Raw genomic sequence first — 27,095 nt, 5'->3', positions numbered from 1 at the left:
CTTCAAACAGCATGTCGACACAACCGGAGAAACTTCAAGACCAGGCGAATATGAGGAGGATGAAAAATCAGGATTATTAAAACAAAACTATTCATTGATTTTACAACATCTGCATCACGTGCATTTATCAAACTTAAACCTTAGATAAAATAAGTTATACATGAAAATTCAAAAACATTATTAATAAATCTAAATAAATGATGTTTTCAAAATAAGACACAGAGTCAGTAAAGTAGCCGTCATGTTCTCTGTGTTGTTCCCTGATGTGCAGACTAGACCGCCAGTCCGCCTGTCTTGTAAACTGAGCGTGCTTCATAATTACATAAAGGTATGCATGTGTTGTATTACAACGTATGCTGAGGCCCGGTTAGTCCTGGAGCAGCGTGAATGCAGACCAGCGGGGGAACAAGGGAGTGGGGACAATCGTGCACAAGTACGGTACAGGGCAACTGGGCCGAGTGTGAGTGTGTCCTAGGACTGCATCATGTTAGAACAGGACCCAGGTTTAAAATACTCACATTAACAGCTAAGACAAAAACAACCTCTTCATTGAACTTTTTACAAATAGATGTTGGTATAACCATGGGGGTTGACATCCAGTTAGTAGGATTTGTGCGGTGAGTTTTACCTTTCGGTCATTATCACTCTCCCGGAATATTAGCTTGTCGACTTCGTTGGTGTCTGCAGCACGGACCGTCTGCATGGTAGCCGCGGAGCAGAGCGTCTGCAGGAGAGAGAGAGAGCGAGAGAGAGAGAGAGAGAGAGAGAGAGGATGAGCAATCATGGAGGAAATACATTTACAGGTAGAACATGTGAAAAATGGAAAGTTAGTTTGATGGAAACTTACTTAATTACTTAAGGTTTATTTTTGGGCTTTTTATGCCTTTATTTAGAGATAGGACAGTGGAGAGACTCAGACATCGGGGATAGTTTGTTTGTTTGTTTGTTTGTTTGTTTGTTTGTTTGTTTTAGATCCCTTTTAGGTTTTGCATAGCAGCAGCTATTCTTCCTTGAGTCAACATGATCTCCAAAATAACAACAATACACACAACATCACAGAACAAACAACAACAATACAGCAACTTACACAGTAACTACACAACACAGTAAAACATTTATTAATAAATATATACACAAAAACCGACACACTCCTACCCATCCACCTACACTCTTAAAACTCCTCTTTAAACACATTGATTTTGAAATTACACATTTTTAGGGATGGCGTTCCAGTCTTTCATTCACTGTACATCACAGTGCGTTGAACTGATATGTTGGATTTTGGTCAAATGAAACGGCCTCCAGCAGTAGTAGAGTTCCTGGTGAGATAGATGTGTGTATGTGAACGAAAGGACAATTTTTTCTAAAAGATAGATGACAGTCCTAATTAAAACAATAAGAAGGTACTATAGTCTACTTTTCACGTCCAACAAGGAAAGACATGCGTGCATTTTACCCACATTTGTCCTAAACCCACAAGAAAGAGCGACAAATGCTGCTTTATTCTGAATCTGGACCACTTGCAGTTCCTTGCATGTGTGACAAGACCGAGGCTTGAATGACTTGTTTAACAGCCAGTTGTTTCAGGTGTTTTTTTTACATCTCTTAAATACACAGATAGTGTTTCCAAAGAGTGTGGAAGAGAGGAAATGATATGAGAGAAGTAGCCACAGGTCAGATTCTAACCCGGGCCGCCCGCCTGGAGGACCACAGCCTCCCTGCATGGGGTGCGCGCACTAACCACGACGCCATACCGTCACCCCAGGAAACCATTTCATGATAAATATGAATTTATTTGACTTTGTTAACACAGAAGCTTATTCAGGAGCTCGTTAATTTTGTCCCTTTAGTTTCCGATGCTTTGATTTCCATCTCTGACAGCAGCTGTAACAAACAGCATGCCCTGCACTGCATCTGAATGATTTTTAAAGCACTGTCTCTCCTCTTTATCTGCCTCTATGTACTGACCCCACGGACTGTGTGCATGGTTAAATTCCCCTTTGTGGACTCTTTTAACAATTAGTTAAACATTCGACCATCTGTGTTTGAAGACAGTTGAATGAGGTAATCCCTCAGCCAGCGGTTCCCATCCCACACGGCACAGAGAGAGAGAGAGAGAGAGAGCGGCTGAGCTGATTGAAATTCAAAGCACAGATTAGATAATCGGGTCAAGCCAATATAGCGAGCAGAAAAAGGCCCTTTAGACTGAAATGTCACAAATCAGTCCGAAGAAACGGCACAGCAGATTAGAACAAACACCGAACCCTGAGAGAAAGTGGAACAACTCTCTGCTGCAACACCCCCCCCCCCACCCCCCCACCGCAACCTCCTCTGTGTCTCACCCCCCATTCCTTCATGCACACCCCACTCCCTCCCCCCTCCTCCCTCCTCCCCTGCTCCAGAAGCAACTTTCTAAAGCCCTAACAAATCGCTCCATCTTTCACTCATTTAGGCCATCCAAATGCAGGGTCAATATGGTCCCCTGGCAGCCAAATGCTAATGCGCTTAAGTGCGCTTAAGCAGCTTTGTGCAATGAATAGGCCAAAGAAGGAGCTAGTGAGAAGGGCAAGAGATACTTTCCCTGTCAAAAAGTCATTGTAGCCACAACCACAGAGAGTCACTTTCTGCACTTTTGATTAACGAAGGCGGCAACAGTCATGGCCTTATTTTTCTGTTTTGTGGATTTTCATTTAAATTTCAGATAAAACTGATGGAACTAAAACCTCTTATAAAAAACTCCTGTGAAGTTTTTAAGCTTAAAAAATATCTTCTTCAAATATACCTCGATATTTTTGAATACCAAGTGAATCGGGGTTTTGTATTTTTTTCCGATAGAGCCCTCGACTTTGCAAATCCAAAAGCCAGTGAAGCAGAAACGCCCACCAGGAACTCGCCCAGCTCACTGACACGACGAGCATCAATGAACGAAAAGCCCGTCGATTCATATTCGATTATTGATGACACTACAGGACAATGACCTCGTCTACATCCAGAAGTAGTACTCATACATGAGACGGTAGAGTCGAGCAGACAGACGAGCGTACAGCCGGGAGGAGAAGGCGATGACTTCATTCTCAGCGAGATAATTGAACCAGAGGTTTTCTCTCATGTGAACATTTACTTCAGTGCCGAGAGCGTCTCTGCAGGGAAAGTTCAATTAGAGAAAAGAAATAGCTTATGCTTCCTTCTCTCGAGGGACAAATGTCTTCTCCCCAAACAATTACATCCTCTGTGAAGTTCACTTTATTTCAGCTTCAGGGGAACTTATCAGCATACCTGTGGATTTTAAATTCTGCAGATTACAAGACAGTTAAAAAAGATAATTTAGTAAACCTTCAATCTGAGGGACGATCTTTTTGTTTAAAAATGTATCTAAAGTAAAATAAATACTCCTAATATTTATTCTTTTTTCTGTAAAACGCGAAGGCTCCCATCCTTCTCCCGTCCTTTTTAGAAATGACCTCATAACACACATATATACCCATGTTGGCACTGTACTTCTTTTTCCATTAAAGGTTTGTTTTTGTGCTTTAATTTATAGACAGGTCAGTGGATAGAGTCAGAAATCAGGGAGAGAGAGAGGAATGATGTGCAGGAAAGGCACCACAGGTCAGATTCGAAGCCGGGTCGCCCACTTGGAGGGCTTCAGCCTTTGTACATGGGGTGCTTACTCTAACCACTAGGTCACCAGCGCCCCCATGTTGGTACCTTACCTCTTGAACGTCTTTCTCATTAATAAATAAAAACATTAAAAAACGACAAAGCTCATAGTTCAAATAACGTCTGGAGTACAAACAAATATTTCATTTTTTCTGCTCTCTGGAGGGATTTTTGTTTAATGTTTTTTTCTGAGTTTCTTCAGCAAATGTTTTTTTTTTGAAATGGCAAGATTTATGTTTTTTTTTCTGCTTTTTTTCATTTAGAGAAGATTTCAATATAGAAAAAAACTTTGGCACATCTGTTTGCCTGATGAAGGTCTAGCATCAAAACGTTGCCGGGTAGCAGATCAACGCTCATGTGACCACGTCTTTCTGTATCTTGTTGGACGATGACATGTGGCTGATTGATCAATTCACAAGTTTATTGACCGACCAATCAGAGCGTCAGAGCGGTCGGAGGCGGTTGATTGCACCCGATTGATCACAGCTCATCCCCCTCATCCAGCTCCCCACACACGCACACACACGCACGCACACACACACACACACACACACACACACACACACACACACACACACACACACACACACACACACACACACACACACACACACACACACACACACACACACACACACACACACACACACACACACACACACACACACACACACACACACACACACACACACACACACACACACACACACACACACACACACACACACACACACACACACACACACACACACACACACACACACACACACACACACACACACACACACACACACACACACACACACACTCCTTGCTCATCCCTGCTCCTCTGTCATAAGACCAACAGCCCACCCAACACCAGTATGAGTTAAATAAAGACCCCATGATGTCACTTAGACCACATCGCCCCGGCACTGACGGATCCTGCTCAATCCAGCAGAGTCCAGGTGTTTGTGCAGAAGCTCTGCACAGATCTCCCCTTCAAGCTTCAGTCTCCTAAACACATTACACACACCCATCTCTCTCTGACCAGCCTTAATGATGTTACCTTAACTCTTTTTAATTGGCGCCTGATTTAATACATGACAATTAGTGACGACGGAAGCGGAGAGGGAACATGAAGGATGTGAGCAGACAGCTGACTGAAGCAGAGGACGCTCAGGATGTCTTCACTTTAACTCATCTGATGTGACTCTGCATCACATCTCTGCATTATGGGTCAAAAGTCATCACTGAGTGTTTGTGGAGGGCCTGAGGGGGGGGGGGGGGGGGGGGTCGAGGAAAGCCTCTGTCTTTGTGCATCAATGGAGGATAATCTCATGACTGTCGGAGGAGGAAGCGGCTGTTTAAAGGAGCTCTCTATTCCAGCTGCTCTCCCTTAGAAGAGAGGTTAAAGCAATCTGTGCCACTTCAAAGACCAAACACACACACACACACACACACACACACACACACACACACACACACACACACACACACACACACACACACACACACACACACACACACACACACACACACACACACACACACACACACACACACACACACACACACACACACACACACACACACACACACACACACACACACACACACACACACACAAACAATCAGGCCTTCTGTCTCTGGTCTGTCCAACAGATGGAGTAGACCCGGTGTGCCCAAATTCAACACTCAGAAACTCAGACACTGTCGACAACTAGAGAGAAACAGACGAGCGGGAGGGAGCATGAAATCAAAATGAGCTGCTAACAGTTTCAAACATCAAATGCTGTCTTTGTAGAAACCAGTTAGCTGCAGGATGGATACATTATGACCCAATACAGCCTGGTCAGAAGATAGAATACAAAGGAAATCCTTTTGAATATATCTGGACTATTTCTGACTTTTCGTCCATTTTCGGCAGCAGAATACATTTTAATTTGAATTTTTTCTACTGCATGGCCCCTATTGGCCCCCACAACTCAACACATGTAGACTGATGAGCAACCAGAACCAGGACATCACTGGAGCTGTCAAATGGGAACCTCTCGACCTCTAGAGACAACGTACTGTTGAAACATAAGTCTGTTTTTGATCCTCTACTCTGTCAAAGAGTAAATGATATTTAAGACATATGATCCAACAGCTATGATCCATTCTCCTTAAAGGGTTTTTTTCTGCATGATTTGGGGTCTAATGTTTTGGAATTGCTCTTGTACGTCACTTTAGCTGCTAACTGTGTAACAGGTTGTAACAGCTGCAACAATCTATCAATGGAAGAGGAACATCTTTTCTTTAAAAATGAATCAGTCCAACACCTAGACAAGTCCATTGACAAATACAGACAATCTACTTTCAAAACATGGAAGTTACAGATCTATTTAACCTTTATTTAACCAGGTAATTAACCCTTTGAGATCAAGATCTATTTCACAAGGCTGACCTGGACACGAGGGCAACAGCACACATGATAATAAATATGTCATGATTAATAAACAGTTTGAAAACAATAAGTGAAGAGCAACATATTACAATGTAGTCAGACACTCAGAATAACTACATGAGCCTGTCAGGGACAAAAACAACAACTGGCCGTGGTTAGACTTTGATCAGGTGTTATTTTTGGAGCCATTCCAGTTCGATTCAAAACGCCCTGATGAAGCAAACTAGAGGAGCAATTCTTCAACTTTTTAAAATAAAACACTCTTAAAGACCCCAAACTCTATATTAAACAGGTTTATAATGAACAGAACTGCTCTGTGATTTATGTTCCCTCGACCCACATGCAGTAAACTTGTATAATTCCAACATAATAATCAACTGAGTGCACCTAGAACTCAGTAATTAAAGCTGAATTATAAAAGAGGGAGTATTAGTGTGTGCAGAGAGGAGGAGGATGAGTGGACAATGAGCTAACTATTCATTCTTCATTACCACAGGCAGGAGACAGGGTCTCCCCTTTGTGTCAGCAGGGGCGGTGGCATTGTCAGAATGCACCATTATTTTCCCGCTGCCATGCAAAGTGCAAGCTGCCAGCTGAGTTAAGGTGTGCCAGCGGGGGCTGGCAGGTTCAGCGTGAATTGCTCAGCACTGCGATCACTTTTCTCCCTCCGCCTGCCGTTCATCACGCCCATCCTGCATGCATGATTGCGACATCTGCCAGCGCTGGGTAAAAGGGGGCATCAAACAACAAACTCAGCCTCCTGCTTTCCTGAACAGCAAGTAAATCAGCCGTGACCCTCTTCGCCCAATCTGACTGGACAGCAGCCAGAGTTATCCACTCCTCTCACTGTGGCGGCTAATTTAATGCCTCCAAACACGATTGGATTCATCACTGACACACACAGCGGGAAGACGGCGAGGTGAGAGCTGTGGACACATTATAAGAGTTAGCCTGTGAGTGACCCGCTGGTCAGCGAGTGACCCTAGTAAACCTGGCCTGTGTCAGACCCTCACCCCTTCCCATGAACCCTCTCTGCTGTTGTGAGAGCTGACGGCAGTGTGTGCGTCGTCGTAGGAGGTCTCCTAACCTGCCCCGCCCTCGCCACAGCTCGGAGAGGTAAGAGGGCGTGCAAGGTGGTGATAATGTGCCCTATTTATCTTGTGCATTATAACATCTGGGAAACTTCTCTTAAAAACAATGGCGCGCATTGAGAGCTGCCATTCTGGCTCTACCTCCAGAAGCAGACCCAAAAGCATTTGTCCCCTCGCAATGGATAATGGACAGGCCACAAATCATTCAGGACAACAGGACGGAGGGCTGTGTGAGAGAGAAACTCAATGTATGTGTATGTTTTGTGTGTGTGTGTGTGTGTGTGTGTTCCCCCCTGGTATTTAACTCCTCTGCTGGCCCATTCTGCAGGGCCCCGCAGGACAAATTGCCCTGCATGGTTGTCTTTGAGAGGCAGTGCAGCGCGCAGAGAAAAGGACAGGCCTGAAACACAGGGAACAGGCCTATAAAAATTCATCACTTTGACCCCGGCGACCTCCCACTTCTGGGGGGTTGCTCACACACACACACACTCACTCACTCACGCACACACAGAAATGCACGAGCACGCACTTGCTCATCCAACAAACTCAGTGCGAGCTGTGAACAGATCTTCTAAAATGATCTCCAAACATTTTCAGTAAAGATTTAATCGTACAGAAACTGGAACAAAAGTCTTGTTGTTGCTGAAACGTTCTAATCCTGCAGATCTCTTTCTCTCTCTCTCTCACACACTCACACACACACACACACACACACACACACACACACACACACACACACACACACACACACACACACACACACACACACACACACACACACACACACACACACACACACACACACACACACACACACACACACACACACACACACACACACACACACACACACACACACACACACACACACACACACACACACACACACACACACACACACACACACACACACACACACACACACACACACACACATGCTCAGCAGCAGACACAATGGCCTCAGAAAAGCCCTCCACACAGGAAAAGGCCACCAGATGCTTCATTGTGAGCGTGTCTGTGTGTAAAGTAGAGGCAGTAAAAGGAGGGAGGGCTCTCCTGAGGCGTATTAGTGGCAGTAAGAGGAGGACATTGTCTCAGGCCGGGCTCCTGACACATTACTGCCACCTGTACAAAGAAAACCTAATGAGAGATTTAATCTGAGAAACCTCCCCTGCCACTTTCAGTCAGCACTTTGAAACCAACCGCGGCAGATGTCTGCAAGACTGTTTAACGCAGCAGCTCCTCTTAACCTCTCAATAACACTGTGCATGCTTAAATTACTCAACTCATTTGAATGTTGTGAGCTCGTGAGCTGTGTGATGTGGAGGAGCAGCCCTCGAGCAGCGCCGTGTCCATTCAAGTTTCTGTTCTAACGCCTCAGAGTTAAACAGCATTTATCCTGCTAATGAGGAAACAAACTCACAGCCAACATCAAACCGTGAAGCCCATCTCAAGCTGTCCAAGAGAGGAGCCATTAAAACAGAGGATAAGCTCTCACTAAGCACCTGTAACACTGCACTCTCATTTAATTTACCTGTTCCTTTGCCGGGAATCGATAAGAGGAAACAGGCACAGAGGTTATTTGTTGTTGCTGAGTCAATTACTGAATATCGAAGACCCAATCAGTGATTGGTGACGGTCCAATAGGAATGGAGAGTCCATGGAGTTCATTACTCCGCTGTTCGATAAAGCCTGGTTAGCACTATAAACAAGAGCGACCGCAAACACGCAGCAGAGTCTCCTTCATGTTAAAAGATGGTCAAATAAGGCTGCATGCAGAGCAGCTACTTGAGGCTGCAGGGATCACTTTGATGACCTGTTAGCTCGGATCAGTACCAGGATTTCTCTGATGGACACAAACGAGCGGTGTTCTGTGAAGCGTCAGTCCATCACCATCATCAATGTATCTATCAAGTCACATGTCGGCTGAATTCTGTCTTACTGCAGCGCTATCAACCCGATTTTTACTCCAACTGAAGTACAATAAACATGTTGAAAGGATGCTGAAATAACTACATCATGATGCTAATTTATAAGAAGTCTTGATTTGGGATTTGTCGGGTCGTTCTGCAAGTTGAGACAAGCAAACAACTTTTGAAATGCTTTTTTTTCTTCTCCGTTTTTCCTATAAACCATGAGCATGGATTAATCAACGGCTTCTGATATCCTCCAATCTGAGCCTTGCAGGACTCCGTACTTTTGGGATGCAGTGTCATGCAAATTTTGGACTTCAACTTGCAAAAAACTCATCAAAAATCATTGAAGATTCCTTGGGTTGATTTGCATTTATTTTCATCTGGTTCTACATTGACTGCACATAATAATCAACGTATGAAGACTTTCTCCACTTTTGGACTCAACACATCTTTACTCAGACGAAGATTGAATCCAGAGAACACTTGGTAAAACTTTATATTAAAGGTGCACATATTAAACTGAAGGTCTGAAGGCTGATTACAACGGCTATACGAACGATACTTGACCTTCAATGGTCGTTAAAAAGCTCCTTATAAACATCTTACTCAGACTACAATGTCTGGAAATATCTTAAGGTCTTAAACTAAACACTCTTATTTACAGCCGATGAGCATTATTAAGGAGGGAAACCTCTCATTTAAAGCCTTGTGGTAGAATATGGCCGCGCAAAATAGCATCAAAACGTGCTTCAGAATGACAAATAAAAAATCAACATGCCAAAAGTATTCATGCTAATTATAAATATATATGCACCTTAATGCAGAGTGAAGTGTTCTTCATATTACACAAGAGAGACATTTTTTTCTTTTTCTCCCCAGCAACAGTTGAGCCTCTGAAACAGTTGACAGCTCTTTTTTTTTTTCAGGCAGGCAGGTGACCAGTATCTTCCTCCAGTGTGCGCTGGGAGGAGAAGACCCCAGAGAGGCACAAAACCCTCCTCACACACAAAGAACATTGATTCATTTAGAGCACCACCCTTTAATTTGTTTGCACCATTTCATCTAAATGACATGCTCGTCCACCAGAGAGAGAGAGAGAGAGAGAGAGAGAGAGAGAGAGAGAGAGGTGTAATTCAGCAGAGGAAAAGGGGAAGAGGAAGGTACGGGGGGAGGAGGGGTCTTGAATCCCCACCACAGGGCGCTAGGCAACCATCTAGTGGGTGGGCTTTGTGATACATTTTACCAATTTTTCATGCCCATCCCTCTTGATGTGACCCCACTCAGGGCCCTTTATACCCCTGACAGCTCCGCGCAGGAAAACATGCTGCCGCTCTGATAGCATGAAATCGGGAACAAAGACCCCCAGGGAGAGGAGAAGGGGGCCGCCGAGGCACGCTGTGCTCCGGTCCCGCCTGGCTCTGGACACTAACAGATGTTAGGCCGGCCCCGGCTCTCTCGGCCCCCTGAAAGAGGAGGCCCTGCAGGAGGAACGGGGCCTGAGATGCTTTGTTTTGGGCCTCCTCTAAGACAAAAAGTGGAGCCACTCCTTCTGAAAGAGCCCCGGCAATATGGCCGTCACAGATAAATCACACAGGGCGGAGTGAGAGAAAGGCCCATGAATTCTCAATGTGGCCCTTAATGGGCCCTCTTAAATATGATGGGATATTTGTGTGAGGATGTGAATGGAGCCTGGCGACTTTGAATGTCAGAGGGCAGAGTTGTTTAAAAGCTCATGGTGCCAACAGTGAGTTTACAGCTGAGTTACAATGAGTGGCTCTGTAGGAGCATCACTCTGCAGCAGACACAAAGAGTCACACGGAGAGACCCCGTTTAAATAATCCAAACACTTCTACAGGCTCCCCTAACAACAGCAACCCACATGAGCTGTGTGCTGTGTTTAACCTGAATGTGCATAAAGGAGTAAGAGATTCAGATAAGAAGTTATGCATCTTATAGTTTAAAAAAATAATTTAAAAACAGTTTGGAGCAGCCTCAGGTACCTTTCAGGTCTACTTCCTTCAGACCTTCATCAGTCAGAAGAGAACAGAGACTTATAATCTTTGATCCCAGGATCTTTCCTGGCTGTCTGATCCAAAGGGCAGAACTGAACTGAGGAAAAAGGCGTTTAAGTTTGCTGCTCCCTTTACGTGGAACGAATCACAGAAAGAGCTTTGACTTAACGAGCTGCTCTCATTGGACGATTTTAAGAGGATATTAACTGACTTAAGAGATAGATAGAAACTTTATGAATCCCTCAGGGGGAAGGTTCCCTCAGGGAAATTCAGATTCAAGCAGCAGGTAGCACCAAAGAATAGAACAGCACACAGACACAAAGTTGTATAAAATATCATCTACACAGTAGCAGCAAAAGACATCAAATGTTTAAAAAATATATAAACAGATTTATATTAAATAGCAGCAGCAATAAATGTGAAAAAGAGGCGGACATATCTGGCTGCAGATGTTCTCCCTGATGTGTTTGTGAAAGCTTTTGACATTTGCTGTTTAAATTTGTTATTTCTGTCTTTTAATGTCTCGTCATAGATCTCTTGTATTTGTATGTCCGGCTGCTCGTTGTTTGTGTTAAACTCTGTAAATGTGCCGCTGCCTGTCTCGACCAGGACACTCTAGAAAATGAGATTTTTAACCTCAACGAGTTTCTTTCCTGGTTTTAAGGTTAAAAAAAACAAGGTACTAAAGAAGCTATCTACCACAGGTGAGGGGAAATAAAAAGGAAAACGTGTTACTTTGCCTTGCTTTGATTGTTTTCCTAAGTGTCTGAATATTTTACAGAAAGGATCCCTGCAGAGGTAAACATGATTTCTTTAATTGCTCTTCTCAAACACACCAGTCTCCACTGACAAAATGAGTCATTTTACTTCACAGAACAAAGGAGTTGCTGGTCTACCACTTCCTTAATTTAGCTAATCGTTTGTGTTACAAGTGTGACGTTTGTATATTGTTGTTACCAATCAGAAGTTACCAACTAAAGCACCAAACAACAACACAGCTCGCTGCAGAGGTCGACGAGCAACTCCTGTGAACTGAGGACATTACGCCATCTTCCTCTTAAACAACTGACATGTGGAGGGATTCTTCCTTAGACACTTAAGAACAAGAACGCTTTCCTCGACATTTATGCACCACAAGTCATTTGGACCCTGAAATATGTCAAACACAATGTCCCATGTCTTCAGTTTAAAGGTGCCTGAACTGTGACCGACTTGTTGAGTGAATTCAGACTTCTCATGCAGACGGCTTCTTTTGCGTTTACGCCTGAGAACAAACTGTTATGCTTCGTCTAATCTTTACAAACTCCATCCATCAGAGAAACTTTGATTGTGTTTTGTTCCACTAAGGCCGAGGACTGCATTAGTCCAAAAAATAGACTGACATCATAGAAGCTGGACACGATGTACCAGGCACAAAGAGACGCCTATCCCTCACACTTTATGCCACATTTCATCTGGACTAAATAATAGCATCTCTGTTAGCCGCTGTTGTGATTTCAAAGGCAGCGGTCCACTCTGACTAACAGACGCACCATCAATAACAGCGTGCAGACATGAAGAGAGACTGAGCTGGACGCCAAAGTTGATTATTGATGATTTATAGAGAGATTAGACGGTTTGGAAGAAGTGCTGGATTCAATACAAAAAGACAAAGATTAAGTATGGAGTCCATTTGAATTCACAGACTGATTGGATTATTCACAAATAAGATTTAGAATATTTCAGGTTTGCATAATCTGGAAAAAAAACACGTCAGGGTTTCTAATAAATGAGAGATATCAGGGAACTTATCTCCATAAATTTAAGTTATTTACATTTCATTAAACAGACGGAGGGCTCAGGGATTTGTAAAGATGTTTCATCTTACAGCACAACTCTAAAGAGCTGTTTTCACATCTGCACTCCTGAAAATATCTAGAGAACTTCAGGAGGACTGCTCCAGATATTCTTCTGACCTGGCTGTTTATATATGCTCCTCACAGCTGGAGACTATCCCTGTCAGACGGGAGGGGGGGGTCTCCTGAGGTAAGACAAGATGTAAAAAACAACAACAAAGGAGTTTGTATTGAAATTATGTTAAATTGCATTGTCCCTATTAAATAAAAATAAATTCAATTCAGTTATCTTAAAGACTTCTTTAGAGGCACTTTGTCTTCTGCACCATTTCTAATGAGTTTAAATTAAGAAGATAATTTGAAGTTTAGAATGACAGAATCTTTCAGCAGGTGGAGACATTTTCTGAAAGAGAGAGAGTACACAGGAAGAGAGAGGATGTTAAGTGTTTTGGAAAAATTGCGAGACAAAGTAAAGAGAAGCATAAGCACTACAGCTCACACACATAAAGTGAATGTGGCAGAAATGTTTATGCAGAGCTTGATATCAAACCTGGAAAATGTAAGAACATTCAGAACTTTTCATCAGTTCACTTTAAGCACTAGTTTTGTGCAAATAGGGATAAATAATGTGAAATTACAAACAATTACTCGACAATTGTGGTAACAGGAGGCTTGTTTCTAAGAAGGACCTCATCGACTCACCATCAAATAAAAATACTGATATGAACGCATCACCAAGAGACTTTAAAATATAGCATGCTGACCGATCTGACAAATCTGAAACTTTTCCGTCAAGCAGTCGCTGAGCACACTTTCTGTCTGCAGCAGTGAAACCGTCCTAAGAGACGCTGTGCAGGTGTACAGCAGCAGCGCAGAGCGGGGGTCAAACCATCTGCTTAAGACAGAGCGTTCAGCGGCGGTGCATGATGGGAGAGTGGGTGAGGGGTAACTCAGGTTAAGTCACTGACCGGGTTCGACCCCCAAGGGGTTACAGGGCGGCGTGCCCTCCCCACCCTGTCAGTGCCAGGCTCTGCGCTCATCCTTGGCTTGGTTTGTCACACCATCCCACCGTTGGCATGGTGTTCACAGCTGCCAGTCACAGCCCCCCACACCCCCCCCCTCTCCAACCTCCCTCAGAGTACACAATGGTAATAGCATGGCTGGCGCCGGGCTCAAACGGCCTGTTGTTAATGAGCAGCTCCAACAGAAGCCTCTGCTTGTTCTTCATTTGCCAGAGTTTTAATGATATGGACATCGCTGCCATCAAAGCCGAGCGCTCACAGCTCCTCTCGCTCGCTCTCTGTCTCTCTCTCTCTGTGTCTTCAGCAATGTTTTCATTAGCATCAGAGGCAAAACAGAGAGAGAGAGAACGGAGCTGTTGTCTGCAGGGAATAGTCTCCCTCTATATCCAGATGGTTATCTCTGATATAATGGGTCCTTATTGTGACAGATTGGACTCCACTAGTCAGATAATGTGCTTTTATTGTGTTGGAAGGAAACATCTCCCTCGCAGGCTTCACCTGACAGGACGAGGTCAACTATGGACGCTATAAACTCTCCTTTGACTTGCCTGGAGTTTTGTTAATGGACGGGTTTCCCTGCATTAGGACTGATGTTAAAAATGTCTTAATTTGTAGAGATTGGCTGCAACAATACGCCGTGCAAATGATATGACAAGACAATTTAGCCCACAGTCAAACATTCAAAAACAACACTTCAGTCTGTGCTCTCAGTCAGTTAAGCTAACACTTTAAATTACTTTTACCATGATCTAAAATAAAAACCTTTTGAATTCGATGATGTTTATTAACATTATGTTGTTTTGCATTGGTATGTGCATTTCTGTTTATGTGTGGATGTGTTTTTCCATTGTTTTTATTTATTTATTGAGTCCAAGAAAGATTTCCTCAAGACAATAAAGTGTATCATATCGTATCGTATCATAAAAAAAAAGCTGTTAAACCACTTGCAGGTGGTCCGAGACATGGCAGCAGGGGGTCCTTGTTTGCATAATGAAGTTTTCCATATTTTAGGGATATGAAACATTTGCAGGTACTCCAAGAAATGTCACAATCAGCCAATAAATAAATAAATAATTGACATCGTTGCACTTAGTTCATAAAAATGAGAATATATTTAAAACTATCAAATGTTCAGTGATTAAATCAATTCTGGAATGTGAAAAGTATTTTTAGGAATGTAGAATTTGAATTTTTAAAGGTCACATATGATGTAAAATCCACTTCCCCATGTTTCTCTAACACTAATATGTGCCCCTAGTCTGTCTACAAACCCCCCAATGATGAGAAAAGTCCATCCTCTCCGTCTTTTACCTGCTCCACTTTTCAGAAAATATGTGCTCAAACAGGCCGTTTGGAGATTTTCCCTTCATGACATCACAAAGGGCAGTAACCCCTCCCCCAGGTGGGTGACACTCCCACAGCTAGGTGTTTGTTCTGCCCTCTAAGTCTGCCTTCTCACTGTAAACAATAGGACATGGAGCGAGAAAGCCCGAGACACCCAAGCCCTTCCAGAGAGGGGGCGTGGTCAGACACAGCTCATTTACATATTTAAAGGTACAGACACAGAAACAGCCTGTTCTGAGCAGGGCTGAAATAGAGGGGTTTATAAACATGATCAAATACAGGATCAGAGTGGATTTAGAACAAGAAACTTCACAGACATGTTTTGGGGAGCTCTGAGACTTATTTAAACTGGTTTAAAGGGAGATAATATGTCACCTTTATTGGTTCTATCAATCCTTTTGTTTTATTGACTTTCACAACCTTATGCTGACTGTCTTAAGGAACGACGGCTGTCACATTATTCTAATGATGTTTCCTTTTCAGACTACATCTGATGAGGCACACGAGGACCTGTGAGTATATATATATATATGTGTGTGTGTGTGCACGTGTGTGTATGTGTGTGTGTGTGTACATCTGGTTTAAATGCATGAGTGTATGTGTGAAGCTGAATGCAGCTGAGCAGGGTGCAGTCCCCGGTGTCAGGGGTTCAACAGAACAGAGGCCCAATCAGTGCTGGCCCGCTGGTTAATGGATGGATGGCCCCCAAAATTAATTAGCCTGACTAATGTAGTGTACACTTAATTACACCGGCCGTCTTTTGATTTATAGCCGAACCAGACGCACACATGCTAGTCAAAGTCAGGGCTAAAAAAGGAAAAATGTTCACACTTTACTGCTGCAAATTCTTCAGCAGGGCCAGGTTCAGTAGCTGGGATGACGAGCGTCAGATATGAACTGAGACTGGAGGTAGCATGCACATAAAATATAAATTGTTCTTTATTTCTTAAACCTGACACCTAAGGAAGACATCTGGACTAAAAATTAAGCAATTTATAGAACAATAAAGATTCATTTTAAGGTTTAATCCAGTATTTTGGAATATCCTGGAATAAATAACTGATTTTTAGGAAAGCAAGAAAGTTAGGTAATTCAGAAGCCAAAAGATGGGCTGTAAAAGCTGCAATGTATTTTTAATGGGTGTGTTTAATTTTTTTCACTGACAGGCTCAGATTGTTTTTGGTGTCTGGCAAGTGTCTGGCAATGTTATACAAATAATCCATACACCTTTTAGACCTTTTTTGTTGAAGAGTAAACAGCCGTAACAGAGCAGATCACAGGAGTTGTTGATCTACCACCTTTCCTTCCTTCTTCATCTTTTTGAATGTTTACTATAGTGAGTTACATAAATACTGTTTTGAATCTAAATCATCCAATAAAACCCAGAAACAAAATCAATCAATGCAGCGTTAGACTAACAACGCCCATGTACCAGAATGTTTCTCAATGAATTCTGGAGGCTTCAAAAAGAGTGAAGAAACATTCAGATGACGGAGTTTGAAACGATTGGTTTGGATTCAACGCAATATGCTTGGAGAACTCAGTAACAGATCCAAGCAGGTGTAGACCAGCAGCTCCTGAGCTCTGCAATGATGACATCGCTCTTTTTATTTCATTAGAAGCTCATCGACTCCGAGAGCAAAGTCAAGGTTGTTGCTTGTTTAAAAAAAAAAAAAAAAACTCTTTAAAACTGTCTCTGCAGGGATCCTTTCTTTAATGATGTCAGACACTTAATAACAATCTGAGCCTGTCAGGGTCAAAACAACAACTTCTTATGCAGTGGTACCCACAGCGGGATCCTGAGACACTGAGAGGGGGGGTCGCGAGATTCCTTACGAAAACATTTTAAAAGATGAACATAGCCTATCTTATCCATTATTGTGAAAATACAAACAAAACGTAGTTCAATAGATGTTCTTCTTCTAGTGTTTCTGTTTGTGCTGTTCTAATGCCACTGTTTGGATGGCCTCATAGTGTGCCCGGCTGTGCGCAACATTAAATGTTTGAACCACCTCCGGGGACAATGGGGGTCCCAGTTTGGGAAACCCTGTTCTAGTGGACACACTTTGGACATTCTTCAATTTTTTCGCAGCCATTATGTTCCAAAAAAAACCTGAAAATATATAAACATCCTCTGGACACCGGTGGCCTAGTGGTTAGTTTGTGTGCTCCATGTATAGAGGCTAAAGTCCTCAAAGCGGGCAGCCAGGGTTCTGGTACCGACCTGTGGCTCCTTTGCAGCATGTCGTTCTCATCTCTCTCTCTCTCTCTGGTTTCCAGCTCTATCCACTGCCCAGCAGTGTATCGCTGTATTAAAGGCATTAAAAGCCCCAAAAAATAAATCTAAAAAAAGTTACTAACATCCCACATTATGTTAAAGAAAACAAATTAACAGGGCGTTGATTTATGATAACCAAAATGTTCCTTTTATTGTTAAGTTTGATCGGGAGAGTTTTCCTCAAGGAACTAGGATGAGAAGCATTAAATGTTAAAATATGGCTCATGTAGGTTGAAAAATATTGTAAATATTCTTCATGTCCTTTGATTAAATAAAAAAAAACATTCAGTATAGATCTAAGCAAAGGTATTCCTTCAACAATGCAAAGTAAGAATCTCCACAGAGAGGATTACAAATGTAGAAATCTAGAGATGTCTTTCTGAAAATGAGAAATAAACATACAAAAAAAGCAGCATATCATTGACATGTTCTGTTGTGGCGGGCGTGTGCATTGAACGACTCCACAGCGTGAAACATGTCTGATCCATCACGCCGCCTGTCATCACTGAGCATTTTACAGCATTCATTAGGAGAGGGGCTCGTCTCAGGCCCCACCTTTAATTTCATGCTGCTCAAGCCAGAGAAAGGACACGGACAAAGGAGGAAGATTGATGCCCGGCCCGGCTCCCCTGCGCCTCCTGCAGACGCAGACAGGGGGCGCTGATACTGGACTCCTCCTCCTAATGAAATGTGTCCATGTAGCTGCAGATCAGGCCCAATTAAAAACAGCCCCACACCATGTCACAGGGACGGTAGATCAAGTCAGCAATTAACCTCCCGGCTGGCCTCTATCAATCTGCAATGTGAGCCGGCCGGCCAGCAGCACACCATCTCTGCAGATATTAAATTTACATTCTATTAAGTTTAATTAGGAGGGATTTTAAATATACTGGGAGAGCAGGCACGGAGCCCTGTGCCTGTCATCGACACCGCTGATTCACGACCAGCGGCCACCTCCGGGGACACACACACACTCTGTCACACACACTGCCGTACACCTCGCACCACCTCCTGACTGAAACATGGAGCTCAAAGTGTGTTTGCTGTAGGTGTCAACATGGGTGGTGTAACCTGGGGGGCTGGCTCTGCTCAGCTGAACATGGCTTTCAGTGATATTATCTGAAGGGGGGGATACAAAACAACTATTATTGTAACCTTATCGTGATGCCGGAGATTTGTTGATGTGTATGATGCTGCAGGATTTTCCAGGAGAATTTCTGCCCCTTAAATTTACTTGAATTTTTCTTGCCTGTGGTTTTATTTTTCTGCGTTGTGGTCTTTGTTGTCGTTGACTTTGTTGATTTGTGATGTGTAATCTGTTTATACTGAGGAATTAAAAATAAAACGTTAGAAATAAATTAAAAAACCTTTACTCTCAGCATTTGAGATAGGACCCCCCACAGACTCGGGGGGGGGGGAGTATGACTGTCAGCCTGACATTGACTTTCTAGAACAAAACCATTACTCCTCCTTTATTTCCATGTGCTCGTTAATGTTTTAAAACCATTGCATTTCTCGAAAAACAACAACCTTCCAGCAAACCTCACTCTCTAACGCAGCATTTGATCATGCAATAAAGGAAGGCCTTACATCTTCTATCTTCACAACTGTTCAATGACTTTGTGACGTTTTCTTTTGCAGCTGTTTTAATGTCATGAGAAAAAACAAGTTCCCTGCAAACACTACTTAACAAGAGCAACATCAATGCGTCCTGGGCTGAGTGCAACAAACATCCCAGAGCATTTTTCCCTTTCCCATGATGGATTCAGTCAGACCTTTATCTAAAGCTTGTACAGTGTTGTAGAGAAAAGTCTGGATATGCAAGATCAGATTTTGACACCTTTGATCTGCAAAAGGCGGCAAAATAAACTTTACTCTCACCAGATGTCAATATTGAATTTACAAGGTGTTAAAAACCACACGCTGCAGCCTGTAAGTGACTTAAACATAATTGGTGTGATTATAATTCAGAAGTCATGTTTATGGAAGTATCTGATCCACATCCTGGATGATCGATGGCCTAAGACAGAGGAGGAGTATCATTCAGTGTAACACCTGCTAAATCAGGCTTTGTTGTATTGCTACTGCACACAGGTGGATCTGGGATGTAATAACTTTTTTTTTGTTGCTTCTTAAAAACTTGAGAATGAGCTTTGAGACGCTCAGTGTTAGTGTCTCTGATCTGGTTTAGATTGTGTTGCATCTTTAGTCAGTTAATCTCCACTGGATTAAAAAGGAAATCACAGGCGGGACATCGACAAGTGGACTGTGAAGCATCTGATTCGCCAGACCAAATCTTCAAACCCCTTCCTCCTCAGTGTCCTGTTTTATCAGCACCGATGCAAAGCGTGATCAAGCCGAATCCTGATCAGACCCCTGGGAGAGGCGAGGGGACATGGAGGGGCCTGGACCACCTCCAGGCTGCTCAGCCCCAGCATTAGTCTCCACGTGGCTGTGTCCTTTGTCTGCCAGTCAAAGGGCCGCTGAATGGGGGTCAATTGAAACCAATTCCCTCTGTCGGACACAATTAATGGGGTTGCCCAGGCCGGGCAGGAGGGGGGCGAGCGCGGGCCTTTGGTTACTGATCCCGCTGCACAAGCATGCCAGGAATTTGCCACCTGGAATTTACCCTGTGACAATAACAAACCACCCCCTTCCAAACCCACCTCCTTTTCTGTACACACATGGATACATCCTAAAATGACACCCCCCCCCCAACGTCCACCCACCCACCAGGCAGGATGGGTGACGGGGGAGTGGCAAGTGGTTGTCCACAGTCTAGTCACCCACAAAGGAGCAGGCATGGAGAAGAAGAGGAGTGGTGTAGCGTGCAGCTGGACAGAAATGTACTGCAGTATTTTCTGATCCAGTGACTCTCAAAGTGGGGCCTACGGATCCCCGAGGGGGGGGGGGGGGGGGGGGTCGCTGTTCAAGTATCCACATACGTTGTATAATGGTTACTGGTAATATATTTTAGGTGTTAAACTACAAAGACCATCCAAACACCTGGTCACAGCTCTCTTCGGCAGGTCTGCGTCAAGGTTCCCTCAAGTGACTGTTGTTTTGATTTTTTGATTTTTCCTTAAAAATGTGTGTGTGTGTGTGTGTGTGTGTGTGTGCGTGTGCGTGTGCGTGTGCGTGTGCGTGTGCGTGTGCGTGTGGTGGTGGTGGGGGGGTGCAGAAGCTTTATAAAAAAAAACCGATGAACCTTCAGTTGTATTTTCAACCAAAAGCTGCAACGAGAGAAACAGAGAGAGCAGCTATGGGTCCTTCAATATCAGAGGTCAACAAATATTGACGATTTTCAAGCCGTTTGGTGTGAAAGTAAAAAAAAACAAAAAAAAAAAACAGATTTTTTTTTGGGCTTTTGGGGCCTTTCTTGTAGGACAGTGGATAAAGTCGTAAATCAGGGAGAGAGAGAGTAGGGCATGACATGCGAGAAAGGAGCCACAGATTGGATCCAAACCCGGGCCCAGGAGTTTGTCTGCAACCTTTTGGTAACTAAAAACAAGAAATTATACATGAAATATTTTTTAAGCTCTGGTTTCGAGAGGTATCGAGATCATCTGATTTTTACTAATATCGTTACCCTAACCCCAAATTTCCAAATACTGGTCTTGTGACATCCCTAACTCTCAGTGTCTAATATTTCTGCAGACTGGGTCACACTGGAGGTAGTTTAAAACCTGGTTTTGGTTTTTCTCATGTATAAATATTCTCCAAAGGCGCCCATGAATATCAGGGTTATATGATAATTACTTTGTATTACTTCTTGTAGTTAAAAATAAAACAGTGGGAGGTATTTGCCACAAACAAATCGAAATGTAAGAAGTTTAATTTTGAGATTATTTCATCCACTAAACACAGAAAAAGCTGAATTCATCTGCAACATTTTAGGGCGTTCTTCTATCGATTGAATCTGTGAGAAAACCAGAAAAATGAGCCTCTCAGACAGCGAGGAGGAGGATCTGCAGCTCTGTGTCTGAATCAATCTGTGGATAAGTATGGCCGATCGATCCCCCAGCAGCCCATCTACAGTTAAGCACTTCACTGGATGTGCACTAATTGTCCTGTTGACATTAATTGTCATTAAAGGGCTTCAAACGGCCTCCCGGCTGTGAGTTACACCCCGTGCCGAGGTTGCAACCCATTTGTTTATTGGTGACATCACAGCTCGGGACTGTTAAATCACTACCTGGTCGACCACCGCACAGGACGGCTTCATATGATGACATCATCAGCCTCTCTGTTGTCACCATTAAATGCTCAGAGTTTTCGAGGACCCCTCGTTTAGCCAAGGGGATTAAATGTCTAGGTGTGTGTGTGTGTGTGTGTGTGTGTGTGTGTGTGTGTGTGTGTGTGTGTGTGTGTGTGTGTGTATGTGTGTGTGTGTGTGTGGTTCATGCCCCAGCCCACAGCTCTAACTTCCTGAGGGGGGAAGTCTAAAAGGCCCCCCTGCTCTGCTGCCCCACCCCTCTAAATGGGCTGAATCAATCAGATTCATGTGGCCTAACAAATTGGTTGTGTGTGTATTGGCGGTGGATGTGAATGGGGGCCAAGGTGCATAAGAAAGGAGCTGTGTGTGTGTGTGTGTGTGTGTGTGTGTGTGTGTGTGTGTGTGTGTGTGTGTGTGTGTGTGTGTGGAGGGGAGAGGGGGCAGAGATGGACACACACCGATGCAAGCCTTACACATCCCTGGAAAAGGGGTCACGACCCCTTCCCGCACTCAAACAGCATTTCAGAGATGTAGAGGCACGCTGAGGCCGAGTGCTGACCCACCACAGAGCAGCAGGGACTCGACAGAGACACGAGGGGAGAGTCATCGAGATGAGCTTTACACGACAAACTCATCTCATCACCCTGTTTGACTGGAGGCATGTTTTTTTGGTTTTTGTTTTTCATTATCCGGTTTAAATCTGTAAAATAAAACTTCTAACAGCTGCAGACTTTATTCTCCTGCAGCTGAAAGCTCAGACACGTCATGCTTAATAACTTTATGTATATTAATCAATAACAGCTAAAGTCTTCATACTTTTTGAAACAGGAAATGAAGGCTTCTATATTAAGAGTCATCATGTTGTACCTTTATTAATGATGTCATTACTTTACTTTACATGCATTGTAGTGATGCACTGATACATGGTTCAGCATCAGCACATCTGCAAATAATGTGGCATGAACTGATGTCAGGACATGATGTTTACTTGTTGTGCCAAATCAATTTAATGCTGACGTCTGGTACATCTAACTACTGACTCAGAGAAGAGGTTTTTTATTGGTCACCTTTTAAACAAACTCTCTCCTGTTTTCATCGTCAAATCTCCCCCTGAATCGCCCGGTCGTTGCATCTCTAATGCAATTCAAAACAAGGTGGAGAGAGTGAGCAGCATTGGGAGAAGATATTTAAATTTACATAATCTTAACAGGAATCCCTTCAAAATAAAAACCACAACAGGTACATAACTTAAAAAACCTTTAGGTTGTTCAGATTTTTTGCCACTAAAAGTATTTTGGCATACTCCAAAAAATGACAATAAAAATAAGCAAGAACAAAATATCCAGGCGCTGTATTTCTTTTCCTGCTGACACTCTAATAAGACCTATGATATCTGCCAATTTTTTAAAATTATAATCATTTTAAATAAGTTCTGAGGAGAACATAAAATATTTGTTCATGTTAATACATTAAACTAGTTTTGGGGTCAGTTTGTTTTGTGTGTTAGTTTAGAAACAAAAATTAATAAAACAACACCTCCAATCTTCTATTTTTTTATTATTCTAATTATTCTTTTATGAATTATTTTGGTTAATTGAGCGACATGACTTTAAGCTCGTTTTACTGATTCTAGATCTGAAGCTCTTAAAGACTGATATCGGCCGATATTATCATATCAAGTGACTATCGGCATCGGCTAATTTTTATCGCAGATATTACTAGATTTATTCACCAGTCAAATAGCATTTCATGTGAGTATGATTGTATTAAAGTAGCAGTTCTCTTTCACCAGCAGAGTAGAAATGAAAACAAATCTTCTTTCTTCAACATTTGATGTATTTTAACGATTGTTTATCATCCCAGCTGTCCTGATGAAGATATAAAGCTCCTCATAATGATGTGAAATCACTGCAGTGACCTCAATGTGTGTCAGGTGACGTTTCGTTCCTCTTCTGAATGGACCCAGTGTTTGCACGTCTGCTGTTTTGCATTTTGTTCTTGGATTAATTATCTCTGAAGTAACACATGATCTTCAGTTAATGTGACCTGATTACTAAAACAAATCAAATGTACTGCACAAACCCTGAGGAAATCAATCACAGGCCCCTGACGGAGGACTGAAGGGATGGTGATTACTGCCGCCCTGGTGGCCAGAAGCTGAAAATGTTTTCCTCTTGAGTCCTACAAGCATTCGGAAAACCTCCCCTCTTCTCCCCCCTCCCCTATATGAGCCCGAACAATGCCCACACCTTGAACAGGCCCGCTGACTTGAGGGTCCATTGTGCTGCAGAAGAGAGAGAGCATGGACCAACAAGTGGCTCTCCTGCTCTGCTATGATAGGACACCACTGTCTGACAGTCTGCGGTGGGCCTTTATGACTTGTTATGCCACTGAAGCCCCCCCCCCCCTCATACCCTCACCCACTCTCCAATCTCCTCATTAAGAATGCTGAATGAATGCGCTACCTTGGCTTTCACTGGCCTCATTTGCACCAAGAAAAGGAGGAGGAAGGAGGGAGGGAGCAGGAGAGGAAGGGAGGGAGAAAGAGCAGTGAATGGCACCATAACATAACAATGCACTTGGAGGCTCAGTTGGCAAACACAGCTGGGCCGCCAACAGTGAAGCGTTTAATGAGTCATAACTCTGAAGAGACAGTGGGCTCCTAAAACCTCTTTTATTGTACCGCAGAGTCTCTAATGCACACAAACTCTTTGAATGACTATGAGTTTATAGTACTTAAAGGGTCATTCTGTTTTTCTTAAACCTGGCCATCATTTTTGGGGGGTCTACAGTATATAATAAACAGGTATAAATACTTTGGATTGGTCCAGTAGATCACTTATAGGGATGTTCCTAGGCGACTTATTTCCTATGTGGATACAAGAGAATTCAGTTCTACTGACGAGTCTGAAGATAAACGCGCTCAGAAAATCTAACATTTATTATTTATTTAACAATAAATAACAACAGTTTGCCAAGTGTGGCTAACATTAGCATTGCTAGCGCCGCCAGCCTTTAGTCCTCCTTGAAGGTTAACATCCTCCTGTCCGTGCTCCATGTGGTTACACGCTGCTCTGGTTGATAATCCAGTTGAACCCGACACAGCCTCTGTACATTTTTATGGATCAAAACCAAGCAGCAAAAATACTGCCGACATGCTGCTCCTACGAGATGCTAACTGTTAGCATGTGCTCGTTTACATCCAGGCAGTAGAGCCAGAGGAGAAAGCCCATTAGCCAGACTACAGCGCCATCTAGTGGCTGGAGGCTGAATTACAGTTTGAGCACAGAATCTGAACAACTTTTGAAAATTAGTAACCAACTAGTAAGAGGAAGATGATTTTTAAACCAGCGGTTACATCACTCTTTTAAAAAACTACTAGACTGAGTACATTGACAAAAACAGAAGACAGACGTTGCTGGTCTACCCCTGAAGGGAGCTGTCGCAGGGTGCCTTTGGTGTTTTAGGAGGTGAATGATGACCAACATGATATGTAAAACATAGCAATAAAAGAAACAAAACAGATCAGCCAATCAGGGAAGCATTAGACCAGCGACTCATTTGTTCTTCAAAGTCAAATGAGTGTTTATGTCCAGGAGCTGCAACAACAATCTGTCTGCATGTTCTGGTGTATCACTCTCTTTAAAAACAACGGACTCCTTTGACATGAACAGTCATTCATATCTGAACACAGGAACGTTTCATGACCTTCGTGACCTGGCACCTCTCCAGCAACCAGACCAACTTCCATATTTTGGAGCCGAAAACCCAGTCCCTACAGACGGAGTTACTGCTGCTGTACTTATTCTGTTATTATTGATCGTTAGAAGAATACTGTGTGAAACTCAAACCGTCCATTTAAAAAAAATCAGAGTCACACAAATGTACAAATGTAAAAAAAACAACAACTTATAAGGCACTTGTACCACAGTAACTAGTATTATTTGCAAGTCAAAACGACTGCTTTTATCAATGCAGCTGTTTCTGATTTTAAACAGAATCTCACTCTTTGACCAAACTGGTCTGACTCTGTTGTTGTCCGTACCAGAATTGTCAGACAGTTTCACCAAAATGGGGAAAAAAGTGCTTTAGTCACTTATTTTCCAGTTTATTATCATCTGTGCAAACATGAGACCACACCCCAAACACACAAATCAAGAAGTCACTAATAAGTCAAACTCTTACCTCGATCACCTGCTTCGAGTCCAGCCTGAAGTTAAAGTCCCCAAACAAGTAAAACGGCAACTTCTCATACCGCTGGTCCGTGATCCTGAAAAACAGGAGACACACATTTGTTAGTCATAAAGTTTGAACAACTTTTTTTATAAACTCATTTCCTTTTTATCTCTTCACATATATTTGAAATGACACTCGAGTTCCTGCAGGAGATTAGGTCCATTAGATGTCCTTAAAGCTGTCATTAGATCATTGACCTGACCTCAAGGTGTTTAGTTTCTGAGGACCACAGCACCACCTGCTGGTCTGAACCACTGCATCAAAAAGACTTGACCTTAACAGAGTCATTGTTGTTAACCTCTGACATCTTCTTGGGCATTCATTTGAAGGCATCACACCGGGTTATGGACTTTAGGATGGAGCACAGAGAGAGAGAGAGAGAGAGACGATAGAAATGTGAAACTTTAGAGGACACACAGGAAGCTTCTGATGGACGTTACCAGCTGAGCATGAAATACGAGTGTTTGAGAAGCTTAAAAAGTCTTCAATCTCTGGACAAATCTTTTGCTTGACTGATTGTCTAATGATATCCTTAACATGTTTAGACCTATCTCTGTTCATCTCTGTACAAAGAAAACAAATAACTGAGAGATTAAGACAGCACAGAGCGCTCAGTTATTTCTGTCCTCTTTAGTTAACATGCATGAGGGTTCAGAGGAAATTATTTTTCAGTCCAGGCAGCTAATTTTCAGCTGACTCCTCGATTAAATTAAGAAATCTTGATCATTTCCTTTGATGATCGACTTTGATGGCAAAGAAAATCCACTTTAGGGAGATGATCAAAGAGAGCGAGAACTGTCCAAACTCTGCAGAGATCAATAAACATCTCTCCTCTGTTTGTCCTACGATGACACGATGAGGGCAGCTGCCTTAAAAAAAAAACCTTACGCCAGCAGTGAACTTCACCCAATATTACCTGGACGAGCTGCGAGCTGTGAGCTGCAAGTCAACATTTCTAGAAGTGGAAATTTGAAGGAGTTCACCCTACAAGCCTGCCAAATCTACAAAGCACAGAAAAATGTTCAACCAAAATGTATTCAGAGGAGTTTGAAGTGAG

General features: G+C 43.0%; 1 protein-coding gene across 2 annotated transcripts in view; it reads right to left on the bottom strand.

Annotated features, from left to right (window-relative positions):
- Positions 1–27,095, bottom strand: part of LOC132975854 (inositol polyphosphate-5-phosphatase A) — a 183,184-nt gene that overhangs the window by 28,264 nt on the left and 127,825 nt on the right. For both annotated transcript variants that reach the window (XM_061040690.1, XM_061040691.1), the window contains exons 9-10: positions 25,988–26,072; positions 629–724 (exon numbers count right to left, since the gene is read on the bottom strand). In XM_061040690.1, coding sequence (XP_060896673.1) covers positions 629–724; positions 25,988–26,072 — 181 coding nt within the window. The remainder of the gene's footprint in view (positions 1–628; positions 725–25,987; positions 26,073–27,095) is intronic.

This window comes from Labrus mixtus, chromosome 6 (genome assembly GCF_963584025.1).
Source record: "Labrus mixtus chromosome 6, fLabMix1.1, whole genome shotgun sequence".
Taxonomy (NCBI): domain Eukaryota; kingdom Metazoa; phylum Chordata; class Actinopteri; order Labriformes; family Labridae; genus Labrus; species Labrus mixtus.
Note: the sequence above shows the minus strand (reverse complement) of the source record. Positions and strands in the feature narration are given on the sequence as shown.